The sequence below is a fragment of the Nomascus leucogenys genome, chromosome 4 (assembly GCF_006542625.1).
Source record: "Nomascus leucogenys isolate Asia chromosome 4, Asia_NLE_v1, whole genome shotgun sequence".
Taxonomy (NCBI): domain Eukaryota; kingdom Metazoa; phylum Chordata; class Mammalia; order Primates; family Hylobatidae; genus Nomascus; species Nomascus leucogenys.
In genome coordinates, this window is record NC_044384.1 from 58,235,544 (window position 1) to 58,249,782 (window position 14,239).

At 43.7% G+C, this 14,239-nt stretch overlaps 1 protein-coding gene across 3 annotated transcripts in view; it reads left to right on the plus strand.

Annotated features, from left to right (window-relative positions):
* ABHD3 (abhydrolase domain containing 3) overlaps positions 1-14,239 on the plus strand; it is a 56,274-nt gene that overhangs the window by 27,756 nt on the left and 14,279 nt on the right. For 2 of the 3 annotated variants that reach the window (XM_030810657.1, XM_030810659.1), the window contains exon 2: positions 12,301-12,853. In XM_030810657.1, coding sequence (XP_030666517.1) covers positions 12,771-12,853 — 83 coding nt within the window. In that variant the 5' untranslated portion in view covers positions 12,301-12,770. The remainder of the gene's footprint in view (positions 1-12,300; positions 12,854-14,239) is intronic. The other variant, XM_030810656.1, reaches the window with a different exon arrangement.

A 14,239-nucleotide genomic window follows, 5' to 3' on the forward strand; every position in this document is an offset into this window, starting at 1 on the left:
GGATCACTTGAGGCCAGGAGTTCGAGACCAGCCTGGCCAACATGGTGAAACCCCGTCTCTACTAAAAATATAAAAATTAGCTGGGTGTGGTGGCGCATGCCTATAATCCCAATTACTTGGGAAGCTGAAACAGGAGAATCACTTGAACCCAGGAGGCAGAGGTTGCAGTGAGCCAAGATCGCACCACTGCACTCCATCCTGGGCTACAGAACAAGACTCTGCCTTAAAAAAAAAGTTAATTAGTTTTAAAAATGGACAAAAATTTATGTATTTATGGTATACAACATGATGTTTTGAAATATGTATACATTGTGAAATGGCTAAATCAAGCTAATCATTACCTGAGAACATTTAAATGAGTAAATGATTTATCTAAGTTTGGTGGATGAGTTCAGAGCTGGTTTTGACTCCCAGGTCAGCACTTTCTACACATCATGATGGCTATAAAATATTGTTGTAGACCCAGTGTCCATGTTCCCCGCCCCAACATTCATATGTTGAAGCCTTAACCCGTCAAGGTGATGGTACTTGGAGGCACGGCCTTTGGAGGTAGTTAGATTTAGGCGAGATCATGAAGACAGGGTCCCTATGATGGAATTAGTGCCTGTAGAAGAAGAGGAAGAGACATCAGAGCTTTCTCCCTCCACCATGGGAAGACTTTCAAGTATATAATACATTGTCATGAATGATAGTCACCATGTTGTACAATAGATCCCTTGAACTTATGCCTCCTGTCTAACTGAAATTTGGCTGAAGTGATCTGCCCACCTTGGCCTCCCAAAGTTCTGGGATTACAGGCATGAGCTACCAGGTCCACAGCCCATAAATTATTTTTTTTAAATAATGGTTAATATACTTTAAAAGCACATAAACCAATTTCAGTTCTGTACATTGTTTAGATAAGCTGACTTTTTTTCCCTCATTGCAGTATTTCCTTAATGAGAGAAGCAGCTTGCTGATTTACATTCTGATGCCAGCACCTTATCTCATCCTGAACTGGCATTTTGAATGGCTCTACTTCAGAGGTCCACAAATCCTCAAAAACAAAACAAAACAAAACCACCTTAGGCCAGGTGCGGTGACTCACATCTGTAACCCCAGCACTTTGGGAGGCCAAGGTGGGTGGATCACAAGGTCAGGAGATCGAGACCATTCTGGCTAACACAGTGAAACCTTGTCTTTACTAAAAACACAAAAATTAGCTGGGCGTGTCAACAGGCGCCTGTAGTCCCAGCTACTTGGGAGGCTGAGGCAGGAGAATCCCTTGAACCCATGAGGCAGAGGTTGCAGTAAGCCGAGATCATGCCACTGCACTCTAGCCTGGGCAACAGAGCGAGACTCAGTCTCAAAAAAAAAAAAAAAAAAAAAAAAACCCACCTCATTCCACAGATGAGGACACCTCTAGAGAAGTGGGGTAACAATCAGAAGTCATAAAGCTGATTAGTGGTCTCATGGCAGGAACTCAGGCTGTGCAGCCTGGTGTCTTGACCTTTCAGTACTGGCTTCCAGTCAAGTCAGCCTGAAAATCTGGGGATAGATGGAAGGAGAGTTTTCAGAGAGAGGATTGTCCCTCCAACCTCAGATTCTTTGAGGTTAAGGACTCAGACTTAGAGAAATCTGTTCTTGTTTCCTACTAGCTTTTCCACCTTAGCTTTTCCATGCCGTCCCCCCAGCTCCTCCAGCCCACCCCACTGTGGGCCATTTTCTGAAGAAGGCATTTAGAAAGGATTAAGGGACCTCCCTGATAGCCAGAAGGAGGAGGGGTGTAGAGGTCAGGGCCAGCCAAGGCACAATTCAGTTTCAAACTTCTGCCTTCAGGCAGTGTCTTTCTCACATGCAGTACCTCCCTACTGGACATATTGTTCCACCCAAGTCGGCCCTTTCCTGAGTGCTTCAAAAATAACCTGTCCCTGCTCCCCTTACCTTCATCTATATAACAACCCAGGAAGGCTGGTTCAGCCAGGTATAGGTGTGAACATATTTAATCCTTGAGAATTTTCTCCCAACATTGACAGGTGAAGTCCAATAACAAAAATTTTAAACATAGAAGATTGTGACCAGGCATGGTGGCTCACACCTGTAATCCCAGCACTTTGGGAGGCCAAGCCAGGAAGATCACTTGAGCCCAGGAGTTGGAGACCGGCGTGGGCAACATAATGAGACCTTGTCTCTACAAAAAATTTAAAAAGTAGCTGGATATGGGCATGGTGGCACATGCCTGTACTGTAGTCCCAGCTACTCAGGAGGTTGAGGCAGGAGGATGGCTTGAGCCCAGGAGGTCAAGGCTGCAGCAAGCCATGATCATGCCACTGCACTGCAGCCTGGGCAACAGAGCAAGAACCTAGCTCAAAAAAAAAAAAAGTTTGGTGTGGTGGTGTGTGCCTTAGCCTTAACCTCTTGCCTTGGGCTCCGAGTAGCTGGGATTACAGGCGTGTGGTGGCGCATGCCTGTAATCCCAGCTACTTAGAGGCTAAGGCAGGAGAATCGCTTGAACCTGGGAGGCGGAGGTTGCGGTGAGCTGAGATCTGCCACTGCACTCCAGCCTGGGCAACAAGAGCGAAACTCCATCTCAAAAAATATTGATCCCTGAACCCCATCCTCCAGAGATTCTGATTCATTTGGTCTAGGGTGGAGTCCAGGTATCTGTAATTTATTTTAAATAAACACTCCTTGGTAAGTCTAATGTACAAACAGGGCTGAAAATCCCTGGGAGGTGATGAGTAGTCCTGCATGTGATAGCCTCCATGACCCAGGTGAGGCATGAGATTTGCCTCTTAGGAGCCTGGACTGAAAACTCCTGGCTGACCTGCTCTAAGCCACTAACAAAACTGCTCATTTATTGGTGTAGCTTGTATAACCTGACATCATGAGCACGTACGGCAGCCATCTGGAGCATTGGCAGGAATGTGACACAGAGGCCAGCCTCAAAGCTGGCCAGGATATTTCCTGGGGCCCTTTGTTTTATGGTTAGTTGTTTTTTAAAATTAGCAAACTCCCAGGCAAACTTAGACAGTTGGTCATTTAATATGTCTATCAATGACTGGGTGAAATGATTGTTCATTAAACTGCTGGTTTTATTTATGTGCAAATAATTTTTCTTCTCTGTGACTCCTTATTTAATTAACTCATTTTCCAAAAATAAAATCAATTTTCCTAGGGACAACTTAGGCAGTTTACTAGGTACTGGACAGGGGATGGGTGGAATGAAAACCACATCACACTGTAGAGATCAATTAAAGAGCATAATTAGTCCTATTTTGAAAGCATTGTTCCTTTTGGGGAGGCCCACATCCACACAGGAATCACAGAGTTCATTTAAATGCATCTTATCAAATATTTGAGTGCAAATCATTAAGTACTTGAGAGAGGAATACTCAGTGAAATATTCTAAGATCCTGATGATCATCAAACATTACAGTTAAGTAAATATGAAACATAAATGATTTTTTATGAGGCATTCATGTGTCTTTTTCAGTTTTCACTTTGCTGGACAGAAAACTAAAATTCTAGATAGCTTAGTTCAGCATTGGAAGTGCGGTAACCCCAGCCCTGAGAGAGAAGGATTCTGAGTTATGGCTTCCACTGCAGATTAGCAAATTAATCTCCTCCAAAAATAGCTAGGGAGAGTCTGGCTACCTGATTAACAGAGGGAATTTTAAAATTTGAGTCTAGGTCAAAAATTGTTTTTTTAATGAAGAGAATTTTAAATTCTAAAACAGATTTTCTAAATCTAGTACCAGAAAACTGTCAGGTTAGGAGAAATCAGTTTGTCAGCTTTTAAGAAGCCCTTAGTTGATTAAGAAGGATAAATTAGATGTAGTCCATAGGTAAATATAAAATATATGCTTTATTGTTTTTCTATTATATATGAATAATAGTAATTAATGATATTTCATTCTCTTCAATGGATTTTTTAAAACTAACCTCTTTCAGCCATTAAATTACTGTTGTTAGCCAGGCATGGTGGCTCACACCTGTAATCTCAATACTTTGGGAGGCTGAGGCAGGAGGATTGCTTGAGCCCAGGAGTTTGAGACCAGCCTGAGCAACATAGTGAGACCTCATTTCTATAAAAAATAATAATGATAATAAATAAGTACTGTCATTGCTCTCTGATCATAGTCACAGTTGGATAATTTAAACAACCTTGGTTTGTAATTATTATCAAATTATTCTAATTTATTGAATGTTTATGTCTAAATATCTGCTGGAAGTGATATATCTTTTGGATTTTTTTTACATTTTTCCCATCCTCATCCCACCCAGAAGGAGTTTCACCAGCCAGTGGAATCCTCCCAGGTCTTCCTTCATCTCTCTTCTGATTAGATGTGATTTCATCTACCAGAAGGATAGCTGCCAGTTGCATTACTAGCCTGAGTAACAGACTTTAACCAGAGTTTTTTGTCTGAAAGGCTTCTAGTAGTATCTTCAGGCCTGGAGACAGTTTCTGCAAAGACTACCAATTCAGTGTACTGACCCATAAATGTCTTTGCTGTGTATTCTGGGTGAATCTTTAATGGGTCCCAAGTTCTGTAGGCTGTGCTTATTTCTAACTTCAGCTCCTGTGAAGAAAGAAGGCAGATGATGTTTCCTGTTGGAACCCATCAAGTAGCAAGAGGCTGTGTGATAGAACTGCATAGTTGTGCATATCAGAACTTATTAATTAATCAGGTCTCCTCCCTTTTAGTCTTGTGTGTCAGTTCAGTTTGACAAGGGTTTATTAACAGAGCTAGAGGTGAAAAGACAGTGATAGAGACTCACATGGGATAGGGCATGGAGCAGGCTGGACAGGGCAATTAGCAGGATTGAGAACAGCTGTGAGGTCCTAAGGGACAGGGGCCAAGTCTCACCTGTTGTGACGTTTATTTATTTTTTTGAGACAGGGTCTCACTGTGTCACCCAGGCTGGAGTACAGTGGCACGATCTTGGCTCACTGCAACCTCCGCTTCCCGAGTTCAGGCAATCCTCCCACCTCAACCTCCCAAGTAGTTGGGATGACAGGTATGTGCCACCACACCTGGCTAACTTGTATTTTTTGGTAGATAGGGGGTTTCACCATGTTGGCCAGATTGGTCTCGAACTCCTGACCTCAAGTGATCCGCCCTCCTCAGCCTCCCAAAGTGCTGGGATTACAGGTATGAGCTACCATGCCCAGCCTTCTTGTGACATTTATTCCATGCACAATTTCAACAGGCAAGGTTGACAGAGAAGGACACCAGGCAGGTGAAGGTCACAGGTGGCAAGGATATTAAGGGGCCTAGCAGGCAAGAGAACAGTATCCCATTGGTCTGCATCTGTACATTTGGAGAAATAATAAAATACAGAGCTGGAAGGATTGCTCGGCGTCATATTGTGGAAAGTCTTGAATGCTTGGCAGAGGCTTAATTCAGTAGCCAGTGGAAAGCTAATGAGAAATTTTAAGCAGAAAGACTGTCATGATTACAGCTGGAAGTGTTCATTAGGAAGATTAATCTGATAGTGCATTAAATGTAGGATTATGAATGATTATCAAGAAAAACTGGGAGTTAACCAGTTAAGTTTTGTGGCAGTCCAGGTGAGAGGCAAAAAGGCCTTGTAGCAAAGACAGCTGGTGCTACATCCTTACCCCCTTGGCACTTGCCATTCCCATGTATGCCTTTTTGAGGGCTTCCTGCATCTCTGTGACTGGGGGCCTTCTCTAGCCATTGGAGCCTGCTGGAACTGCACTTAGGGCAGACCAGAAGTACTGGGGCGTTAACATCCTCCAGGATAGCCTTCAACCAGTGGCTGAAAGGGAATTGGTGGATAAATAGCTCATTTGCCACTCAGTGGGGATCACTGTATGCCTTGTTTAACAGTCTCCCAGACTATCCCAAGGAGCTTGAGTCCCAGTTGCCCACAGCCATAAACTGCCTGATACCATTTTCTTATTGACTTCCTGCCTTTCCTGACTGACTCTGCCACTCTCCCTCGGGTGCTTCCTGGTGTCGCCTTCCACATCAACTGCTGGCACTCACATCCTTGCTTCAGGGGCCCTTTTGAGAGAATCCAACTTACCAGCCCTGTACTCAAGAGGAGAGGAGTTTCCTTTCACTGAGGAGGAAGAAGCTACAGGATTGGGCAGTTTATCAGCTATGCAGTTAAGGGAGAGGGAGAACGCCATGTCGCCCACAATTTTAACTAGGAAAATATAAGTGCCATTTATAGGGAAATGGGAAGTTAGGAGAAGCGTTAGGAGTTTTCATGAAGAGGAAAATGGGTTAATCTTTGTGCATTTTGAGTCTGAAGTACTGGTAGAACATTACAGGGCAGCTGCCTGCTGGAACTTGGAAATTTGGATCTGGAGCTGAGGATGAAAGTGACAGTGGAGGTTTAGGTTCAGTCACTGGGGAGAGGTGGTTGATGAAGATACGGGAGTAGATAAGAGCTTCAGGAACTGGGTATTGACCAGAAAATAAGCAGATATAAGCCTAAGACAAAACTTTTGGGAATGATTACCTACCTGCATTGGGGGTTGGGGGAAAAGTGAGAGACTGGGTAGGAAATGGAAAGCTAGCAGAGCCGCCAGGGGAGGAGCTAGCAGGAGGCCGACTATGATGGAAAGGTTTTAGATTTGCTGAGTTTCAGAGTTCTGGAAACTGTCGATCTATATATTGGATCATTATGTATTGAGGCATAAGGAGCTTTATGTAGTTTATCCATTTTGAGATAGAGTCTCAGTCTGTCACCAAGGCTGGAGTGCAGTGTCATGATCACAGCTCACTGCAGCCTCTACCTCCCAGTCTCAGGTGATGCTCCACCACACCTGGCTAATTTTGGGTGTGGTTTTTTGTTGTTGTTGTTGTTGTTGTTTTTAGAGACGGGGGTCTTGCTGTGTTGCCCAGGGTGCTCTCAAACTGCTGGGCTCAAGCGATTGGCCCACCTCAGCCTCCCGAGTAGCTGGGACTACAGGCATATGCCACTACACCTGCCTAGCTTTACATATTTTAACATTTTAAGTGTCTATTGCAGTGTAGCACAGCTAGGGCTATACGGCTATACTATTATAAAAGAAAATATATCAGATTGTATAGTGCTTTATCTAGAATGAAGGCAGTGCCAGAAATCCACACTCCTTCATTGGCAATATTATCAGTGTTGATCTTAATGCAATCTATTTGGAGAAAAACATTTAGGGAAAAACCAGCCCCTTTATCTGAGGGTACCAGATAATGATTTATTCACTGTATACCTCATGGAACCCTGGTGCTTTACAAGAATTAGGTTCTTACTACAAACATATAATGCAGGCTCTGCTACTTTGTGACCTTTGGCAAATCACTCAACCTTGCCGGGCCTTAATTTCCTTATGTGTAAATAAGGAACCAAGTGACATCTATGGTCCTTTTGACACAAATATTCTGTGATCCTAGCAATTTTCCTTAGGGCATTTTTGTTATGCCCTAACTCCGTATGTGTCTATATGTATGCATTCTTACATATACACTTATAGTTAAAGCCTATATAATAAGAATATATGTTGGGGACTATTCATAAATAATTCAGAAATTTTACAGCTGTGCAGTGTGAATAGACTCACTTGCAATAAAAATGCTGAGTAAGGACGATTTCATCACCCAGGTTCTCATGACAAATTCTGAAGTCACTATGAATGAGCATAGTAGAAGATATTTTCTTTTTTTCTTTTTTTTTTCTTTTTTTTTTGAGATAGATTCTTGCTTTGTTGCCCAGGGTGGAGTGCAGTGGTGTGATCTCAGCTCACTGCAAGCTCTGCCTCCCGGGTTCACGCCATTCTCCTGCCTCAGCCTCCTGAGTAGCTGGGACTACAGGTGCCTGCCACCATGCCTGGCTAATTTTTGTATTTTTAGTAGAGATGGGGTTTCACCATGTTGGTCAGGCTGGTCTCGAACTCCTGACCTCAGGTGATCCACCCATCTCAGCCTCCCAAAATGCTGGAATTCCAGGCGTGAGCCACCACCCCTGGCCACTAGAAGATATTTTCTATTTAGATTTTACATTGAATTTGTGCCCCCCCCTTGTGATTGAAGTGCATTCAATCACAAAGTATTTTTTTTTTAAGTATCTGAGCATAGTCACTTATTAGCTGTTAAGATGTTACAGGAGTTATTTAACCTCTCTACATTCAGTTTCCTCATTTATAAAATAGATACACTGGGATCTTCCTCAGGGTTTTGTGGGCACAAATTTAATGATCCAATAAATGTTAGCCACGGAAAATATTGTCAGGTTAACGTTTTTCTTTCGGAGAGTCATATTTGCAGATTCCAAAAGATGCCAGTAGGGAATAGGCTGTGTTTTAGGGATGAGTTTAATTGAGGCAGTTGTTAAAAATTATAATTTTCGGCTGGGCACGGTGACTCACGCCTGTAATCCCAGCACTTTGGGAGGCTGAGGCGGGCGGATCACGAGGTCAGGAGATTGAGACCATCCTGGCTAACATGGTGAAACCCTGTCTCTACTAAAAATACAAAAAAAAAAAAAAAAAAAAAAATTAGGGCTGGGCGCGGTGGCTCACGCCTGAAATCCCAGCACTTTGGGGGGCTGGGCGTGGTGGCTCACGCCTGAAATCCCAGCACTTTGGGAGGCTGAGGCGGGCGGATCACGAGGTCAGGAGATTGAGACCATCCTGGCTAACATGGTGAAACCCTGTCTCTACTAAAAATACAAAAAAAAAAAAAAAAAAAAAAATTAGGGCTGGGCGCGGTGTCTCACGCCTGAAATCCCAGCACTTTGGGAGGCTGAGGTGGGCGGATCACCTGAGGTCAGGAGTTCGAGACCAGCCTCAACATGGAGAAACCCCATCTCTACTAAAAATACAAAATTAGCCGAGTGTAGTGGCGCATGCCTGTAATCTCAGCTACTCGGGAGGCTGAGGCAGGAGAATTGTTTGAACCTCGGAGGTGGAGGTTGCGGTGAGCTGAGATCTCGTCATTGCACTCCAGCCTGGGCAACAAGAGCGAAACTCTGTCTTAAAAAAAAAAAAAAAAAAAGGCTGGGCGTGGTGGTGGGCGCCTGTAGTCCCAGCTACTCGGGAGGCTGAGGCAGGAGAATGGCATGAACCCAAGAGGCAGAGCTTACAGTGAGCCGAGATCGCGCTACTGCACTCCAGCCTGGGTGACAGAGCGAGACTCCATCTCAAAAAAAAAAAAAAAAAATTGTAATTTTCTCAGGCTACTCATTAGTGATTGAACAGTGGGTGATACAAAACCTTCCTAGTATGATCATGGTTTATTGACATAATGAAATTGGGTGGTGTAGATAACTAGTTTCCATGTTTTCTTAGAGTAATGTTACCAGATTCCTCTCCTTGTTATTAAATTTCTGGTTATTTTTTCTCACATATACTTAATTCTGACACACACACTCACATATATTCTACAGAGAGGATTGCCCCCTCCTCCCAGATCTCAAGTGCAGCATCCATGATGCTTTTCTGCTATAAACAGAGCCCTTATTGATGACGTTCACATGAAAACCATTTGTTTAAATGCATTATATATTGAAGCATGGTCAACTTTACATATTTTAACTTTTTTTTTTTTTTTTTTTTTTTTTTGAGACAGAGTCTCGCTGTCTCCCAGGCTGGAGTGCAGTGGCGCGGTCTCGGCTCACTGCAGGCTCCGCCCCCCGGGGGTTCCCGCCATTCTCCTGCCTCAGCCTCCGGAGTAGCTGGGACTACAGGCGCTCGCCACGTCGCCCGGCTAATTTTTTTGTATTTTTAGTAGAGACGGGGTTTCACTGTGTTAGCCAGGATGGTCTCGATCTCCTGACCTCGTGATCCGCCCGCCTCGGCCTCCCAGAGTGCTGGGATTACAGGCGTGAGCCACCGCGCCCGGCCTTATTTTAACATTTTAAGTGTCTACTGCAGTGTAGTACAGCTGAGGCTATCTGTATATACATACTATTAGAAAAGAAAATATTTGACCGGGCACAGTGGCTCCCGCCTGTAATCCCAGCCCTCTGGGAAGCCAGGGCGGGTGGATCATTTGAGGTCGGGAGTCCCAGACCAGCCTGGCCAACATGGTGAAACCCTGTCTCTACTAAAAATACAAAAAAAATAGGCCGGGCGCGGTGGCTCATACCTGTAATCCCAGCACTTTGGGAGGCCGAGGCGGGCAGATCACGAGGTCAGGAGTTAGAGACCAGCATGGCCAACATGGTGAAACCCCATCTCTACTAAAAATACAAAAATTAGTCAGGCGTTGTGGTACGTACCTGTAGTCCCAGCTACTCGGGAGGCTGAGGGAGGAGAATCGCTTGAGCCCGCGAGGCAGAGGTTGCAATGAGCCAAGATCACGCCACTGCACTCCATCCTGGCAACAGAGCGAGACTGTGTCTCAAAAAAAAAAAAAAAAAGATTAGCTGGTGCACACCTGTAGTCCCAGCTACTCAGGAGGCTAAGGCAGGAGAATTGCTTGAACCTGGGAGGCAGAGGGGTACTAGTGAGCTGAGATTGTGCCACTGCACTCCAGCCTGGGTGACAGAGCAAGACTCCAGCTCAAAAAAATAAAATAAAAATAAACTTAAAAATAAAAGAAAATATTCAGTTAATAAATTAGACCATAGATTGCTTTATCTAGAGTGAAGACAGGACTAGGAAACCATACTCTTTCATTGGCAGACAGCACTCAAGGTGGAGAAAAGAGTTCCCCAGTTAGAAATGAGGTACAATTTAAAATTTTGGGAATTTGGGGTGCACTATTGAAAAGCCCTTTTTGCTTTTTTTTTTTTTGAGGTGGAGTCTCACTCTGTCACCCAGACTGTAGTGCAGTGGCGTGATCTCAGCTCACTGCAAGCTCCACCTCCTGGGTTCACGCCATTCTCCTGCCTCAGCCTCCCGAGTAGCTGGGACTATAGGCGCCCACCACCACACCTGGCTAATTTTTTGTATTTTTAGTAGAGACAGGGTTTCACTGTTTTAGCCAGGATGGTCTCCATCTCCTGAGCTCATGATCCACCTGCCTTGGCCTCCCAAAGTGCTGAGATTACAGGCGTGAGCCACTGCGCCTGGTTGCTTGTTTGTTTTTTAATAAATAATGATTTTATTTGGGAGGCCAAGGTAGGAGGATTACTTGAGCTCAGGAATTTGAGACCAGCCTGGGCAACATAGCAAGATCGTTTCTCTACAAAAAAATAAAAAATTTCCCACGCATGGTGGTGCATGCCTGTAGTCCCAGCTACTCAAGAGGCTAAAGCAGGAGGAGCACTTGAACAAGGAAGTCGAGGCTACAGTGAGCTGTGATCATACCATTGCACTCCAGCCTAGAAACAGAGCAGGACCATGTCTCAAAAAAATTTTTTTTGGCCAGACGTGGTGGCTCATACCTGTAATCCCAGCACTTTGTGAGGCTGAGGCAGGCGGATCACTTGAGGTCAGGGGTTCAAGATCAGCCTGGTCCACATGGTGAAACCCCATCTCTACTAAAAATGCAAAAATTAGCTGGGCATGGTGGTGGGTGTCTGTAATCCCAGCTACTCAGGAGTGAGGCAGGAAAATCACTTGAACCCAGGAGGCAGAGGTTGCAGTGAGCCGAGATCACATCACTGCACTCCAGCCTGGGCAACAGAGCAAAACTCCATCTCAAAAAAGTTACTTTGGGCCAGGCACAGGCTCACGCCTATAATCCCAACACTTTGGGGGGCCAAAGCAGGTGAATCACTGTAACCCAGGAGTTCAAGACCAATCTGGACAACATAGCAAGACCCCCCTGTCTCTACAAAACATTTTTTTAAAAATCTCTTGTTTGTGGTGGCCTGTACCTGTGGTTCCAGCTACTTGGGAGTTTAAGGTCAGAGGATTGCTTGAGCCTGGGAGGTCGAGGCCGCAATGAGCTGTGATCATGCCACTGCAATCTAGCCTGAGTGACAGTGCAAGACCCTGTCTTTCCAAAAAAAAAAAAAAAAGTTATTTTGGCTTTGAGGGTACAGGTTGTTTTTTGTTTAATAGAAAGCACAGTTCTCTGCTTTTTTTCCTAAACTGCTCTGGTTAAGTTGGAGACACATTTGAGTATGGTACTTTGTTTAATTTAAGGTATTTGTATTGGTCTTGCGCCATCTGCATCAAGCATTCCTTGCATGTTCATGGTCTTTTTGTTAATGCCAACTCTAACCGCGCTGACTTTAAATGGCATATAGGTGCACTGCAAGACAGGAAAATGATAAATTATTAATACTACAGTACATGCAAACAAAGGTTATTTTCTCATATGTATGACTTCTTGCTCCTGTTTACATTTCTGCATTTTACAAATCATTAACCTCACATTGTAATTTTTGTGCTTTACTTGTCACTACTTCCAGACGCCAAGGACTTACTGTTGTGCTAACACTGAAGACTTGGAGACAGTTATTCACCATGTACACAGCCTGTACCCTTCTGCTCCTTTCCTGGCAGCAGGGGTTTCAATGGGAGGGTAAGGTTTTCCCTTTCTAAAATAATCTCTGAGAGGGAAGCTATTTTATTGGCTGTCTCTTTGAGAGGACTATAAGCTAGCTATATGGACACTTTTTAAATAAATGTCTGATTATGTTTATCATATTTTATTAAATGCGGTTGATTGAATGAAGGAAGGAAGGAAAGAATTAATTCAGGTGAATTTTAATATTTTTCTTAACTACGGGTCTCTGTGACTGTGGATTTTGTGAGCCTGAAGGCTTGTCCGAAGCCCATGAAGTCGATTGCGTCACTCACCGGCTGCCATATTGACCTTCTGATTCCTGACGCACTCCCAACCATCCCTGGAGCTGCGTTCTGAAGCTGAACTTGTAGCATGACTTTCATCACTCCAGTTACAGAAATAATCACTTATGGCTCTCTCCAGCTGCAGTGGCCTTCAAAATTATTTTTCCCTAGGTGGTATTTTGTTTTGTTTTGTTTTGTTGCTGGGCAAATGGACCTACTGTGGAGTGCTCTCCTAGAAACTGAAATTTTGTTAACCCCCTACTCCAGCTGTTATTTTAAGCATATGGATATTGTCATTTGTGCTGCTTGCAATTACTTTGGGGCTTATTTGGAACTTTTCTATTTAGGCTTACTTCTACTAATTGTTTTTGGGGTTTTTTGTGGTTCTTCTAGTGATGGTGAGCTTAAGAAAATCCAAAATTTTTATTATCTGGAATTTTACTAAGCTTTTAGATTCCTGAAGCCATTGTCCAAAACTAGTTTTTTAAATCAGCAAATACTTAAGATAGAAAATGATATTTTTTCATAATTTTATAATTGTTTATCTGTCATTTCAGTTTTTAGAACATCTTGAACATGAATCACTTGAAAATGAACAGCATTTTTCTATAGCCAGTGGCTGTGAAAAAAAATTTTTTAATTTTTTTAAAAAGAAAATGAACAGCATTTACAAATGATAGACTCTAAAAACAGGCCTTTAACCACAGCTTTTTAGATTCTGATAAACATAAAACTAAGAAGAAAAGAATACATTTCTTCCATTAGCATGGAAGGTCTGACTTGACCTACTAAAGAAAGAAGTCTCAATCAATGGAGAAAACCCACGCAGACTCTCTGAATTGTGCTTAATGGACAGAGCTTAGCGTCACTTTCCTTTCCCCCATAATGTGAACCTTAAAGGACAGGGTGAGAGCTGAACTTTTCCCTTAATCATATAAACGCATGGCTTTTCTAAAGGCCAGGGCTTACATAAACAGGTTCAGATTCTCTATTCAGATGCTTCTGGGAAATGTCTATTCATGCCGCATTGAAGCCTCAGTGCCTGAAGGCAGAACTTGACCATTAGCCTTTACGGCTGGTTGAACATTAATGTCTTGTGAACTGTTAGACGGAAGCACCCCTTTTAGTTGCCTAGCACTGTGACGCGATCCCAAGTGGGCTTACCACTTGGGGATGTGTTTTATATCTTGACATATTTTTTCTTATGGAGATGCAACACACAAAAACAGTTCATGGATGATCCTTATGCCCAGTGCCCCATGGACTGGGGTAATCCCTGTGATAGAGCCTGTGATGCCCCTGGGGCCAAGTGCCAGCAACTCATGGATCATCTCATTTCATCAGTGTCACCCCCTCCCCTTTCCCTCCCAACTCTGATTATTGTGAACCAAATCTCAGACATCACTTATAAATAGTTGTTATCTCTAAAAGGTAGGCCAGGTGTGGTGACTTACACCTGTAATCCCAGCACTTTGAGAGGCTGAGGCAGGCAGACCACCCAAGGTCAGGAGTTCGAGACCAGCCTGGCTAACATGGTGAAACCCCCCCCATCTCTAT